General features: G+C 52.1%; 1 protein-coding gene across 1 annotated transcript; it reads right to left on the reverse strand.

Annotated features, from left to right (window-relative positions):
- Window positions 1–2,088: 2,088 nt before the first annotated feature.
- On the reverse strand, window positions 2,089–11,758 carry CASQ1 (calsequestrin 1). Its single transcript, XM_061401691.1, has 11 exons — window positions 11,239–11,758; window positions 8,917–9,001; window positions 8,068–8,168; window positions 7,750–7,861; window positions 7,335–7,408; window positions 6,855–6,985; window positions 5,479–5,524; window positions 5,056–5,110; window positions 4,735–4,835; window positions 3,854–3,928; window positions 2,089–2,663 (listed from the first exon to the last, which is right to left on the reverse strand). The coding sequence occupies exons 1-11, from the start codon at window positions 11,515–11,517 to the stop codon at window positions 2,535–2,537; spliced, it is 1,188 nt and encodes a 395-aa protein (XP_061257675.1). The 5' UTR covers window positions 11,518–11,758; the 3' UTR covers window positions 2,089–2,534.
- Window positions 11,759–11,807: the final 49 nt, after the last annotated feature.

An 11,807-nucleotide genomic window follows, 5' to 3' on the forward strand; every position in this document is an offset into this window, starting at 1 on the left:
CCAAAACCTGTTTTGTTGACCCACCTCTGAGACTCAGAAAAACTGAATGACTTGTCTACAGTCAGTGAAAGATCCAGGTCTTTCAGAGGCAGCCAGGTAAGGGGACTCGGGCTTCATGCTGGCTCTGCTCCTCTCTTGGGCAGGTTGCCTCAGAGCCTCAGTGTCCTTGTGCGTAAGATGGGAACACTGATGTCTGTCTCACAGGGTTCTTGTGAGATTTAGAAATTGTAAGTCCCTAGGGACTGGCACAGATAGATGCTTAAAACATGGGAGCTATCATTCAGTCTGGGGCTTTCCACTGACCTATGCTAGAGAGTAGGTTCTGCAGTGTTTTTGTATCGGCCTAGTGCCCGCACCATGTATTAAACATTTATTAGCTGGGTACATGGAGAAGGCAATGGCACCCCACTTTGCCTGGAAAATCCCATGGATGGAGGAGCCTGGTAGGCTGCAGTCCATGGGGTCGCTGAGGATCAGACACGACTGAGCGACTTCACTTTCACTTTTCACTTTCACGCATTGGAGAAGGAAATGGCAACCCACTCCAGTGTTCTTGCCTGGAGAATCCCAGGGACGGGGAGCCTGGTGGGCTGCCATCTATGGAGTCGCACAGAGTTGGACACAACTGAAGTGACTTAGCGGTAGCAGTAGCAGATGGGTACAAGTTGGATGAATAGGTGGTTTCTACTTTATGCTTCTGCCGCCATCTCCAGGAAGACTTCCTGGATTTGTCTGTGGAGGGTGAAAACTTCTCTCACCTTAGGTCTCCTTCATCCATACTCAGACATCCTCTTAAGTTGTCCAGCAATGCCTTTATACTCAGACTATGAAAACTGTAACATCCGTTAGTTATGGGCTTGTTCAGTTGCTTGTCCTTCACACCAAATCCTGACTCCATGACACTTACCCCAGCCTGGGCCTGTGCTGGAGAGAATGTGGGTCCTTCCTGCCAGGATTGCCAGTGGGCCCCCAGGTCTGGGGTAATCCCCGTTGTACAAAATAAAAGGTCTCCTCTGTATTCCCTTGACCACTGCTCCAGCCCACGTTCTTCCAACTCTACTTGATTACTGTAACAGTCTGGTAAGAGCTGGACTCCCTGCCTCTGGTATCTCCATCAGCTTCCTTCCCCCTATCCATCCTGCTCATCACTGCCAGATTACATGTTGCTCTTCCTCCCTAGCTCACAGGACACCTCTGCGACCTAGCCCTGGATGCACACCAACCTCACAGCCACCATTTGAACTCTTCTTGTCTGTGTGGTCTCCTCTCTACCCCTAGCATGGCACACACATTCTGCCAGTGCTTTTGATGTTTTCACCACTTGAATGTCTCCTCCCCAACTCCTTTGCCCCAGTAAATTCCACTCTTCATTTAAGACCTAGAAAATACTCATTTCCTTTATGAAGCCATCAAAACCCATTCTCATCTCTCTTTTTTGAGTCTTTTCTATTCATTTGTTCCTTCTTTTCAACAAACATTTACTAAGGACTTTTTGTGTACCAAATCCTGTAGACACAGAGAAAAAGCCTGGGGTCCTTCCTTCCTTCAAGGGCTCACAGTCTGGTGGGAAGGACAGACATTAGAATACAGGTGGAAGGAGGTGGATGGAGAGAGTGTGGTGGGAACCCAGAGGAGGGAGCTGCAGGAAGGGCCGCCTCTGGGAAGGCCTCACCGAGGAAGTGTTATTTGGGCTCAATCTTGCTGTTCAAATAAGAGCTGCAAGGGAGGATGCTATCAAGTGGCACATAATCACTTAATTATATATTGCTTTGTATTTTTCTTCAATTGTTTAGTGTGCTTGTCTTGACTTCCCAGTGAGACTAATCAGCTGGAGAGCAGGGACAGGCCCAGCACTCTCTGTTCTCCCAGAGCCTGACAGTGGTGCTGGAGGAAAACCACGTGTTCAGAAAAGCGTTGTTGACTTGCAGCAGATAAATAACCCAACCTTCTCTGGGATGACTGTCTGCAGGGAAGAGCCCCACCCCCTTGTGATCACAGTCCCCTAAGAAGGTACCCACACCTAAATCCCCCACCCTCTAGCTGCCTTCCTCCTGCCGTAGGGGTGAGACCTCATCAGCAGACACTTGCTAATGTTGCCCCAGATCCTTTATTGAGGTCTCATTTGACCCAAATACATCAACAAGAGATTGCTAAAGTTCAGCCCCAAACACAGTACTCTCCCTGGCCAGGGACAGGACAATCAGAAGGACAGAGGACTTGAGAGAGTAAGGAAGAGTTGCTCAGGTGGGGGGAACAGAAGAGATGGGGACCCATGGATATGGCAAGGGGGGAGTCACAAGAAAGCATGAAGGGAGTGACGGAAGAAACAATTGATACTGGGATGCAGTGGGACAGGGAACAGGAGCCAGAGAGAAGACAGCTGAGCTGGTGTGTTGGGAAATCTCAGCACCTAGCATACAGACCCCAACAAGCCCCATGGCGGAGGACGCGACCTAGTGTCCCTGGAGGAGCTCAGGGAAGGAGAGGGGAGCAGGAGGGGAGCGGGTGGGGCCAGGAGACGGCTGCCACGGCAACTAGTCGTCTTCTTCGTCGTCGTCCTCTGTGTTGATCTCGCCCTCCAGCACGTCCTCCAGCCAGTCCTCCAGCTCCTCGGCAGAGGGCAGGTCCTCCTCATCATCCATTTCCATCCATACGCTGTCCGCCTAGGACATGGCACAGACCAGGGATCAGAACTAAGCCTGACTCAGGTCTCTAGACCTGTCCTCCCACTCTCTGGACTCTGTACATCCTCTGTCCCCTTCTCTGCATCTGTCCCTGGGCAGGAAAAGTGTCCAGATGAAGGTCTAGGTTGGAACAGTGACAGTGGGAATAGAAAGAACAGCTGGGTCAGCAAGTAGACCTTCTCCCTTTGGTCTTTCTTACTAGCTCTTGCTGTGCTGAGCTTCACAAAACAGACCTCTGTATCATGCCCTTGATGCAAAACCACTGGTGACTCTTCATGGCCTGGAGAATAAAGTCAGAAAATCTCTAGCATTCCAGACTTTCCAAAACCTGCTTCTCTGGCATCATCCTCAGAGATCTCCGGACTCTCAAGCCATAAAATCTGACTTGCCTTTTCCCAGGCGTGATACTCATTTTCCTTCTTTTTGACCTTTTGCAGTAACTTTTCCATCAGTTTGGAAATAATGTCTCATAATTTTCACTCACAGAACTTAAGTGTATTTAAATTTTTTAGATTTAAATAATTTATTCTTTATTTTTAAAAAGTGAGGTATGATTGATTTACACTCCACTTTAAACTCTACTCCTTGTAAACCCACTCTGACTCACAGGTAGAGGTCACCGATTTCTGTGCTTTCCTGGCATTTTATTTGTGTCTCTGTTATAGAGTTGATCAGATCTGGCCTGGTGGTTAATGGAATACCTACTTCACCACTTAGACTGAGAATTACATGAAAGCAGACCATGAGCTATTCAACTCAACAAATGTTAAAGCATCTGATGTATGTGAAAGAGGATATTTCTGCCTTCTAAAAGCTCAAAGACTACTGGAAGAGACACACATGATACATAATAGCCGTATTAAAGTCATGTTCTCAATGCCAAATGGGCTCTGGGAGGAAGAAAATGATTCCAAATGGCAGATCTGGAAAGACTTCATGGAGAAGAGAGGATTTGAACTGGGCTTTGAAGGACGAGCAGCCAAAGTCCAACAGATAGAAGCAGGAGTGTGTTCAGGGCAGGAATCTTTCCCTCTTTCCAGCCATTAGACTGGGCAGGTCTGATTCCTCTGGGAAGGGCCCTCAATTCCTAGTTAGCAAAGCAGAGAACTAGCTATGCTGGGATGCAGAGGTGGAGGTCAGCCAGGGATGATGGAAGGAAACTCACGTACGTCAGTAACATTGACGACTCCTATTTGCGGGGCTGACAAGTCGATGTTAAATGTCTTCTCCCAGTATGGAACCAGCTGTGGAGAGACCACATATGGTAAAACTTAATGGAGGCTAGGAATACCTGAGTCCAGGAGGGTGCGTGTGAGGGCCAACGAGGAGGAGACAGAGGACACTGTAAGCCCGTGGGGGGTGGGCGATGGGTCCAGCTACAGTCCCTGAAGGGAATGGGCAGAACTAAGCAGTTGAAGAAATCTTCGAGTAGATATACCAAAAGGAGAGTATCAGGAGCGTCAGCTGGGGACACTGGCCACTTCCTTCTGAAGAAAACTACTGGTAGATAGGAAGCCTGCTCTGATCCTGGCTCTGCTACTGATTGACTTTGTGACTCAGGGCAAGTCACTTCTCCCTGGCCCTCAGTTCCCGCATCTCTAAGGTAGTTATAATCAGTGACTGCCATTGGCCCTCACACTTCTGTTTGTTTATCTAGTTCTCTTTTCAACAAAGAAGGTTGGGTGTTGGGGATTCTGCTGGTAACAGAGCCATGCCCTGAGACATGGAATCTCTGTGCTTTGATTCTGTGATTATGTACACCCACACGCAGGGTTAATGTGCCCCTGCTCCCCCAAACTCTGGATTTCTCTAGAAAGAGAAAGGTGCCCCTGGGCACCTGAGCTACCTGCTCAGCCTCTGCTCTGGGAATCCTGTTGTTCCCACACGTCCCAATCTGTGTCCTCTTTCTGAGGATGCCCTTAGTGCCCCTGAGCATGCAGTAGGGTCCTCCACTAGGAGATGGGAATAGGAACTCTGAAACAGACCCCCTCAGGACATGCTCCAGGCTAAGGCCCTGCCAAGGACAGCAGTGCCCAGTGACGATTCTTACCAGGGGGAAGTCATCAGGGTCAATCCAGATGATGCTCAGATCAGGATTGTCCGTGTTGTCTTGGGCCACGGCCTTGAGTGTCTCTAAGAACTCATAGCCATCTTGGAGGGAACACAGGTGATAAGGATATGACGGGACACAGAGGAAACTGGAGTCCAGCTCTCTGTGCCCGCGTCCCATAGCTCCACATGTCTAGCTTGTAAACTGTGCTCTGAGAAAACACATCTTGCGTGTTAAAAGCCTACTCTCTAATTAACACCCCATCTCCCCGTCTCACCAGTGCCCCCGCATCCCAAATCCAACCCAGTATTCCTTCCTCACCAGGATCAGTTTCCTCTGCAAAGGCCACAATATGGATTCCATCCAGATCGTCCTCCTGTTGAGGGGTGTGGGGAGGAAGACCTTAGCTATACTCCCTGAAGTTAGAGAGCCCAGAACAGACCCTAGATCTTCCCTGGACCTGAGTCTTGCGGCAGTCTAGCTTCTGAACAGGTATGTTCTTGTCACCCATACTCCTCTAGCAAACCCTTCAGCCCCAGAGCTTAGGGCTCCTCTTTTGTCATCGTCATCAAGTTAAGTGTGTCCCCCAGCTCCTGACACATTCTTCAGAACAGAAGCCCTCAACCTTGGCTGGTGCACTGTCTTTCCCACAAGCAAGACATGAGGAGCAGCAAGACTAGATGTTCCCAGGACTTGAATTTTCCCATGCTCGCCCCGGGCCTGGCCCCATCCAGGGGCACTCACCCAAGTCTCATACATACTCTCAGGCTTCAGCTTCCTCAGGGTTGATCTAGAAGAGAGAAAAAGGCACTACTCAGCGGACAAGAAGGACACCCTTGGCTCCAGCAGATCCCTGTAAGCAGAGGCTGCCACAGGGTCACGCCTAGGGCACAGACAGCTTGTAGCCCAGAACCAAGCCATCTGGAAAAGACCAAGCTCCGGGCACCAGGCCCAGATCATTGCATGGTTAAAGCAGGTGGGAGAGCAGAGGGTGGGCAAGGGGACTGGAAAAGAGACTTTTGGGAGAAAGAACTGGACATCTGGATGTTCATTCATTCTTTCACAAATTGAGTGCTGGAGATGTTCTAAACGCTGTGCTAGGTGCTGTGCAGACAGAATTGAGTGAGGCCAGCATATTTCTGCCCTGAGGGAGAGAACCATAATCTAGAGAGGGAGGGTGACGGTAAGTAGTGTTCTCAGTGATGAATGGGTGTTCGCAGTGGTGGAGGACTGTGAAGGAAGAGAATTCTGTGTGAGTGTAGGGCAGGGTTTCTCAGCCTCAGCATTTGACATTTGGGGCCGGATAATTCTTTGTTGTGGAAGGGCTGCCCTGTGCACTGCAGGATATTAAGCAGCATCCCTGGTCTCCACTCACTAAACACCAGTAGTACTCTCTCCAACTGAAAGTGTCTCTAGACATTGCAAAACATCCCCTGGAGGACGGAATCATCCCCCTACCTCCCCACGCCCTCTAGCCCTGTTGAGAACCACTGGTGTAGGCCATGTGTGGGAAAGAACATGGGTCAGACCTGGCTTAGGATCCCTGTTCTGACACTCCTTGTGGACTCTCTTTAACTGAGGTTGTTAAAGGATTAAAAAGAATAAGAAAGAGAGCACTTCAGCGTTCCTAGCAGACCACAGGCACTCAACACTGGTCTCAGGCCACATCACAGTGAACTGTACAGGTTTATGGGGCACCTTCTGTGTGTAATGGCTCAGACAGTAAAGCATCTGCCTACGATGCAGGAGACCCGGGTTCAATCCCTGGGTTGGGAAGATCCCTTGGAGAAGGAAATGGCAATCCACTCCAGTACTATTGCCTGGTAAATCCCGTGGACAGAGGAGCCTGGTAGGCTACAGTCCATGGGGTCGCAAAGAGTCAGACACAACTGAGCGACTTCACGTTCACGTTCACGTTCTGTGTGTAAGGCTCTGGCTAAGTGTTGGGGTGCAAAATACTGTGCAAAACCATCAGTGCATCAGGGAGCACTAGTCCCCGCAGATGTATTCGTCTCCAGGGGAGACCAGGCTCCTGCTCAGCTGCCTTTCCCCCAGCCCATCTCTCAGACATGCTCCTGAGGAGGAGCCCGCCCTGCTCGGGGGCTTCCCCCCATGCCTACCTCTTGTGTGCCTCCACAAAGTTGACGATCTCCTCTTCGCTGTTGGGCTTGTCTGGGATGGTCACAGGCTCCTCCATGAAGGCCTCGTAGAAATCAATTTCATTCAGCTTTAGGGTCAGCTTCTTTGCCACCTTTTGGGGAAGGGGATGGGGGATTGGAGCAGGGGACACGCAGTCAGGGGGAGAAGCAGTATTAATGGAGAGTGTTGGGGGGGAGCCAGTATCAAACAGGGAGTCAGACAACCTGGGCCCTTGTCACTGCCATTGTGACACTGGACACGTGTTAATTTCTCTGGGCTTCGGTTGAACCTGAGAGGGGTTAGATCCTCTGAAATCTGTGGAGTGGAGGAAGCCGGCGTGGGGTGGGGTGGGGAATACCAGTGTGTAAGGAGGGAGGAGGTCCCCCATCGATTCTGGGAGGGGGTCTGGAGGGCAGCTGACAGGAGTGAGGGAGACTCAGGGTGGCCACAGGGAGGAGAACCTTGCTGTCGAAGGTGGCGAAGAAGGGGATGTAGGGGTGGAACTCCTCCGCGGCGTCCTCATAGGCTTTGTAATCTGAGGAGGGAATGCAGAGTCAGTCTCTGGGGCCACCAGGGGCTGCCAGGGAGCCACCTCTGCCTCCGTTCTGTCTCCCCAGTTCTTTGGCAAATGGATTCATTCTGAGACCCACTCCCTCTAGCTTTCTGAGAGTAGATAGAGTGGTGAGGGGGCAGGGAAGGGAAATGCCTTGGTGCCTGTATGGGAAACACAGAGTGCAGGGAGATCAGAGCAGTCGCTGGACCCACCCTGGCAAGATGGGTGATGGGGCAGGGGTCTGAGCCAGTGGGTGAGGTGGAGAGGGAGGAGGGCAGATGAAGTGGGGCGTGGGGGGGCAGTGGAGTCTGAGGGTTACCCACGCTCTGAGTCTTTGTTCTTGAAGTAGCCAATAAGTTTGTTATCATCTTCAATATTCTCAAATGCCTGAAGCTCTCGTTCACCCTCAATCAATTCCACAGGGTCCTCTAGGACCTGGAAGAGCAAGGACATTGAAGGAATGAGAGTGAATCTCTGAACTCAGTGGCAGAGACAGGGAGAGGGATCAGGGAGAAAGGGGCTCTCTGTTGGGGAGGAAGGGCTCTCTGTAGCCTTTGTGTGTGTGTTTGTGTGTGAGGCTGGAGTTGGTCGGATGGGCATGAGGTCTTTAAGCAAGGCCATTAGGTCCAAGGGGTCCTCACATCAAGCAGAAACTCCACCAGGGTGTCAGCAGAAAACTCGCCATCGTACTCAATGACTTCATCCCCCTTGAAAACATAAACGCTGTCCTCTTCAGTCAGTCCTAGGCAGGGAGCCAGAGGTAGGCCATGATTCCAGCCTTCCCACAGATCCGAGGGTCCAAATCCAGGATCACAGCCCATTCCATAATCCCACTGGACCCTCTCTCCCATCCTTCACCTCCCCTGCCCCCGGCCCTGCTCACCTCCACTGCCTCTTAGCCCCTACATCCCTGAGGTCCAGCCCCCTGGATTTAGCCTAGGTGGCTAGTCTGGCCCCAGGGGCTCTCCAGAGGGTGCTAGAGGAGGACAAAGGGACATAGACTCTAGCAAGATGTCTCCCTTTCTCTATCTGCCATAACCAAGGACAGATATTCCTTTTACCGCCTCTGAGAACTCAGGTTGCTAGTTCCCAGCCCGGGCCCTTTAACCTTCTGCTATTACTGACCGGATGACTTCATTACTGACCACCCCTCCCCCATTCACATCCGGAGTCCGGTCTCGGCCTGTGCTGCCCCCTGGCGTCTGGTGCTGTAACATCCGGCCCGCAGCTCTGCGGATCGGGGAGGGGTTGGAAGAGGAGCTTGCGGAGGCTTCTCCAGCCGCACTCGTGTTCCCTGATTACCCCCTTCCTCCAGCCCGTAGCCCTGTTTATTGGGTACGTACAAAGAAGGCCAGTTCCACCTCTCTCTGAGATTTGAGCATGGTTCTCTGTAAGGAATAACGGAGAGCCTGGAACCCCCAGCCATACCCCTGCAAATTTGAGTCTTTCCTCACTTGCCACTTCCCGCTTCCTGCTCCTCCTACCCTTACCTAGCTTCTTGGCTACAGCCGCGTCCTTCTCAGAGTCCACCATCCCGAAGCCAACACCCTTGTCTTCTAGCACTTGGGCTGCCAACTGAAGGGAGAGTTAGGGTTAAAATCAGCCCCTGAAAGTCTTAATAACCACTAGTTCCCATCTCGTTCTTTTGAGTTGGGTCATTTGGGATTCTGGGACTATGAGACCTTGACACAGTTCCAGGATCCAAGATATCTCTACTTTCCCTTCTACCCGCCACCTGCCCCCGCGCTGGCCTTTTTTTTTTTTTTTTTGTCTTTGGTTCAAATTTAATCCTTGAACACTTACTGCTCATTTATTGTTGTTTAGGCACTAAGTCATGTCTGACTCTAGGACCCCATGAACTGTAGCCCACCAGGCTCCTCTGTCCATGGGATTTCCCAGGCAAGAATACTGGAGTGGATTGCCATTTCTTTCTCCAGAGGATCTTCCCCACCCAGGGATCAAATCTGCGTCTCCTGCTTGGCAGGTGGATTCTTTACCGTTGAGTTACCTGGGAAGCCCATTGCTCATTTGCAATGTGCTTACTACGTTGAACTTGAAGGCACTGTACATGTGCTTATGGGTTCCTTAGGGATACTGAGGGATCTTCAGAATGCCTGAGGCCCTTCCCTTCTTCAGAGCTGAGCCCTGTCCTCCATACGAAGGCCATACTCAGTGTGGGGGTGATGTTCTGCGTCCCTTGGATTCTTCTGAGTGACTCCCAGTGGGGAGAATTTTGGAGAGAGAGAGGGTGGTAATGGGTCTGTTCATGTTGCTGAGGAGCGGGGAGAGGTTACCCGCAGAGGCAAAGAGACCAACAGAGAAAGAGACTAGAGGTGAAGTAGGCCCGGCTTTCCTCAATGGAGTGGGACTTGGCTTTTCACTATCTACTTCAGCCTGTCCGTACGCTATGGAGTGTCAGCCCTAGGCCCCTGTCCCTGTGCCCCGCCCACCCCACCCCGACCTGCCAGGCTCTTGACCCTGATGCGCTCTGCACTGGGCACAGTTTGCAGCTTTACCCCCCACCTTTACCCATCTGAGTGCCTGAGTCTGTGCTCAGATTCTCAGGAGGACAGGGCAGGGAGACGGTTGGCAGGTGGATGGCCAGGGATGCTGAGCACTCAGGATAAAAATACTCAGCTCATTAATCAGATGGCAGGTTCCAGCATGCGGCAGGGGCACACAGAAATGAGAGCCTGCAATCCTGGTGTCTTGCCCTGAAATACTCCAAGCTCTGGGCAAGCTGGGGCCTCTCTGTGCTGCCAAGCTAGAAGAGGGGCTGCAGCAGCTTGGACAAGGAGCCTCCAACACATCCCGGCTCCTGGAGGGCTGTGTGACCAAGTCTCCAATCATTTATGAACACGGGCTTTTTTCCTTGTAACAATAGGCCCTCTCTCCTTTATGCCTGAGGTCAGCTAGCGGGTGAGGAGAGTCTTCCCACAAAGACAATTTGGGGAAGGCATGGTGAAGCCGCCTCCAAACACAAAAATTTTCCAGTCGGCGTGCCCAGCTTGATCCAGTAGGGGCAGATGGGATGGGGGAGGAGAGAGGGGCCTGAGAGGCCAGTGGGAGGCATGGTGGGCTCCATTACACCTTTAGCTATGAAATCAGTGACATGCAGGCTTCCCAGATGGCTCAGTGGTAAAGAATCTGCCTGCCAAGCAGGAGATGTGGGTTCCATCCCTGGGTCGGGAAGGTCCTCTGGGGAAGGAAATGACAACCTACTCCAGTATCTTGCCTGGGAAATCCTATGGACAGAGGAGGCTGCTGGGCTACAGTCCATGGGGTCACAAAAGAGTCAGGCACAACTTAGTGACTAAACAAAAACATGCAAATAAAATGTCAATGACATTTATATTTATACCGTTTGGAACTCTCTGGAGTGCAGCCCCTAAAGTGTATAGAGAACAGGCACGTTCTGGCTAGGACGGTAGATTTGGGGGTGCACTGCAATTCCTCTCCTTCCCATGAAGAAACTCTTTTCCTTTTTTGCACCCGCCTTGGGGTGCCCCCAAGGTCACCCCAGTCCAAGCCAAACCTAGTACTGCCAGCCTCCTCTAGCACGGAGGAGAGATTCTCCTGCAGCTCCCCTCTTTGCTAACATTGCCTGGCTACAGGGGTACTTTGGGGTTCCTGAATTTCTCTCTCTTTTGGCCAAGGTCATATGCCACTTGTGTCCTGTTAGTGGAAGCAGGATCCCGCTGCACTGCCGGTCCCCCCAGTCCCACCCTCAAAGATCCACGTGGCGTTGTAGGAGAGAGGGGTCCAGAGAGGGGCTGGGCCTGCTCTGCCAGCCTGCAGACCCCGTCACTCACCTCCAGGATCAGCTCATCCATCTCAAACTGTCTTTGTGAGGCCTTGTCATCCTCGGGTGGTTCGTGGTAGAGCAGCGCCAGCACCTCATACTTCTTGAACACATTTTTGTAGTTCTTTGCGTTGACATTGACCACACGGTCCACACCATCGTACTCAGGGAAGTCGAGCCCTTCCTCCCCCTGCACCCCTGACTTGGGGGTCCCTAGCACCATCAGGAGCAGCAGTGCCAGCCGCAGGCCGGGCACAGCTCTGGCCCCCATCCTGTCCGCAGCGCTCATGGAGGTAGTGGGGTCTGAGTCGGAGCGTCTCGTCTAGAAGAGGTTAGCTGGAGTAGGGAGGGGCCCCTGGGTCCCAAATCCTGAGTTGGGGGCTCACAGTGGGGGTGGGGTGGGGAATGGCCCAGAGCAGTGGACAGAGGACCCTGCCGGCCCTGGAGAAACTGCCGACAGAGCCAAGAGAAAAAGGGCCAGAGGAGGGATAGGAGCAGGGGGCGGGGAGGGAACCGGAGCTGCCCCTGAGGTTGGCACCCCTCGGCCCCCACCTGGTCCCGTCTAAATATGTCTCCAGG

This window comes from Bos javanicus, chromosome 3 (genome assembly GCF_032452875.1).
Source record: "Bos javanicus breed banteng chromosome 3, ARS-OSU_banteng_1.0, whole genome shotgun sequence".
Classification (NCBI taxonomy): domain Eukaryota; kingdom Metazoa; phylum Chordata; class Mammalia; order Artiodactyla; family Bovidae; genus Bos; species Bos javanicus.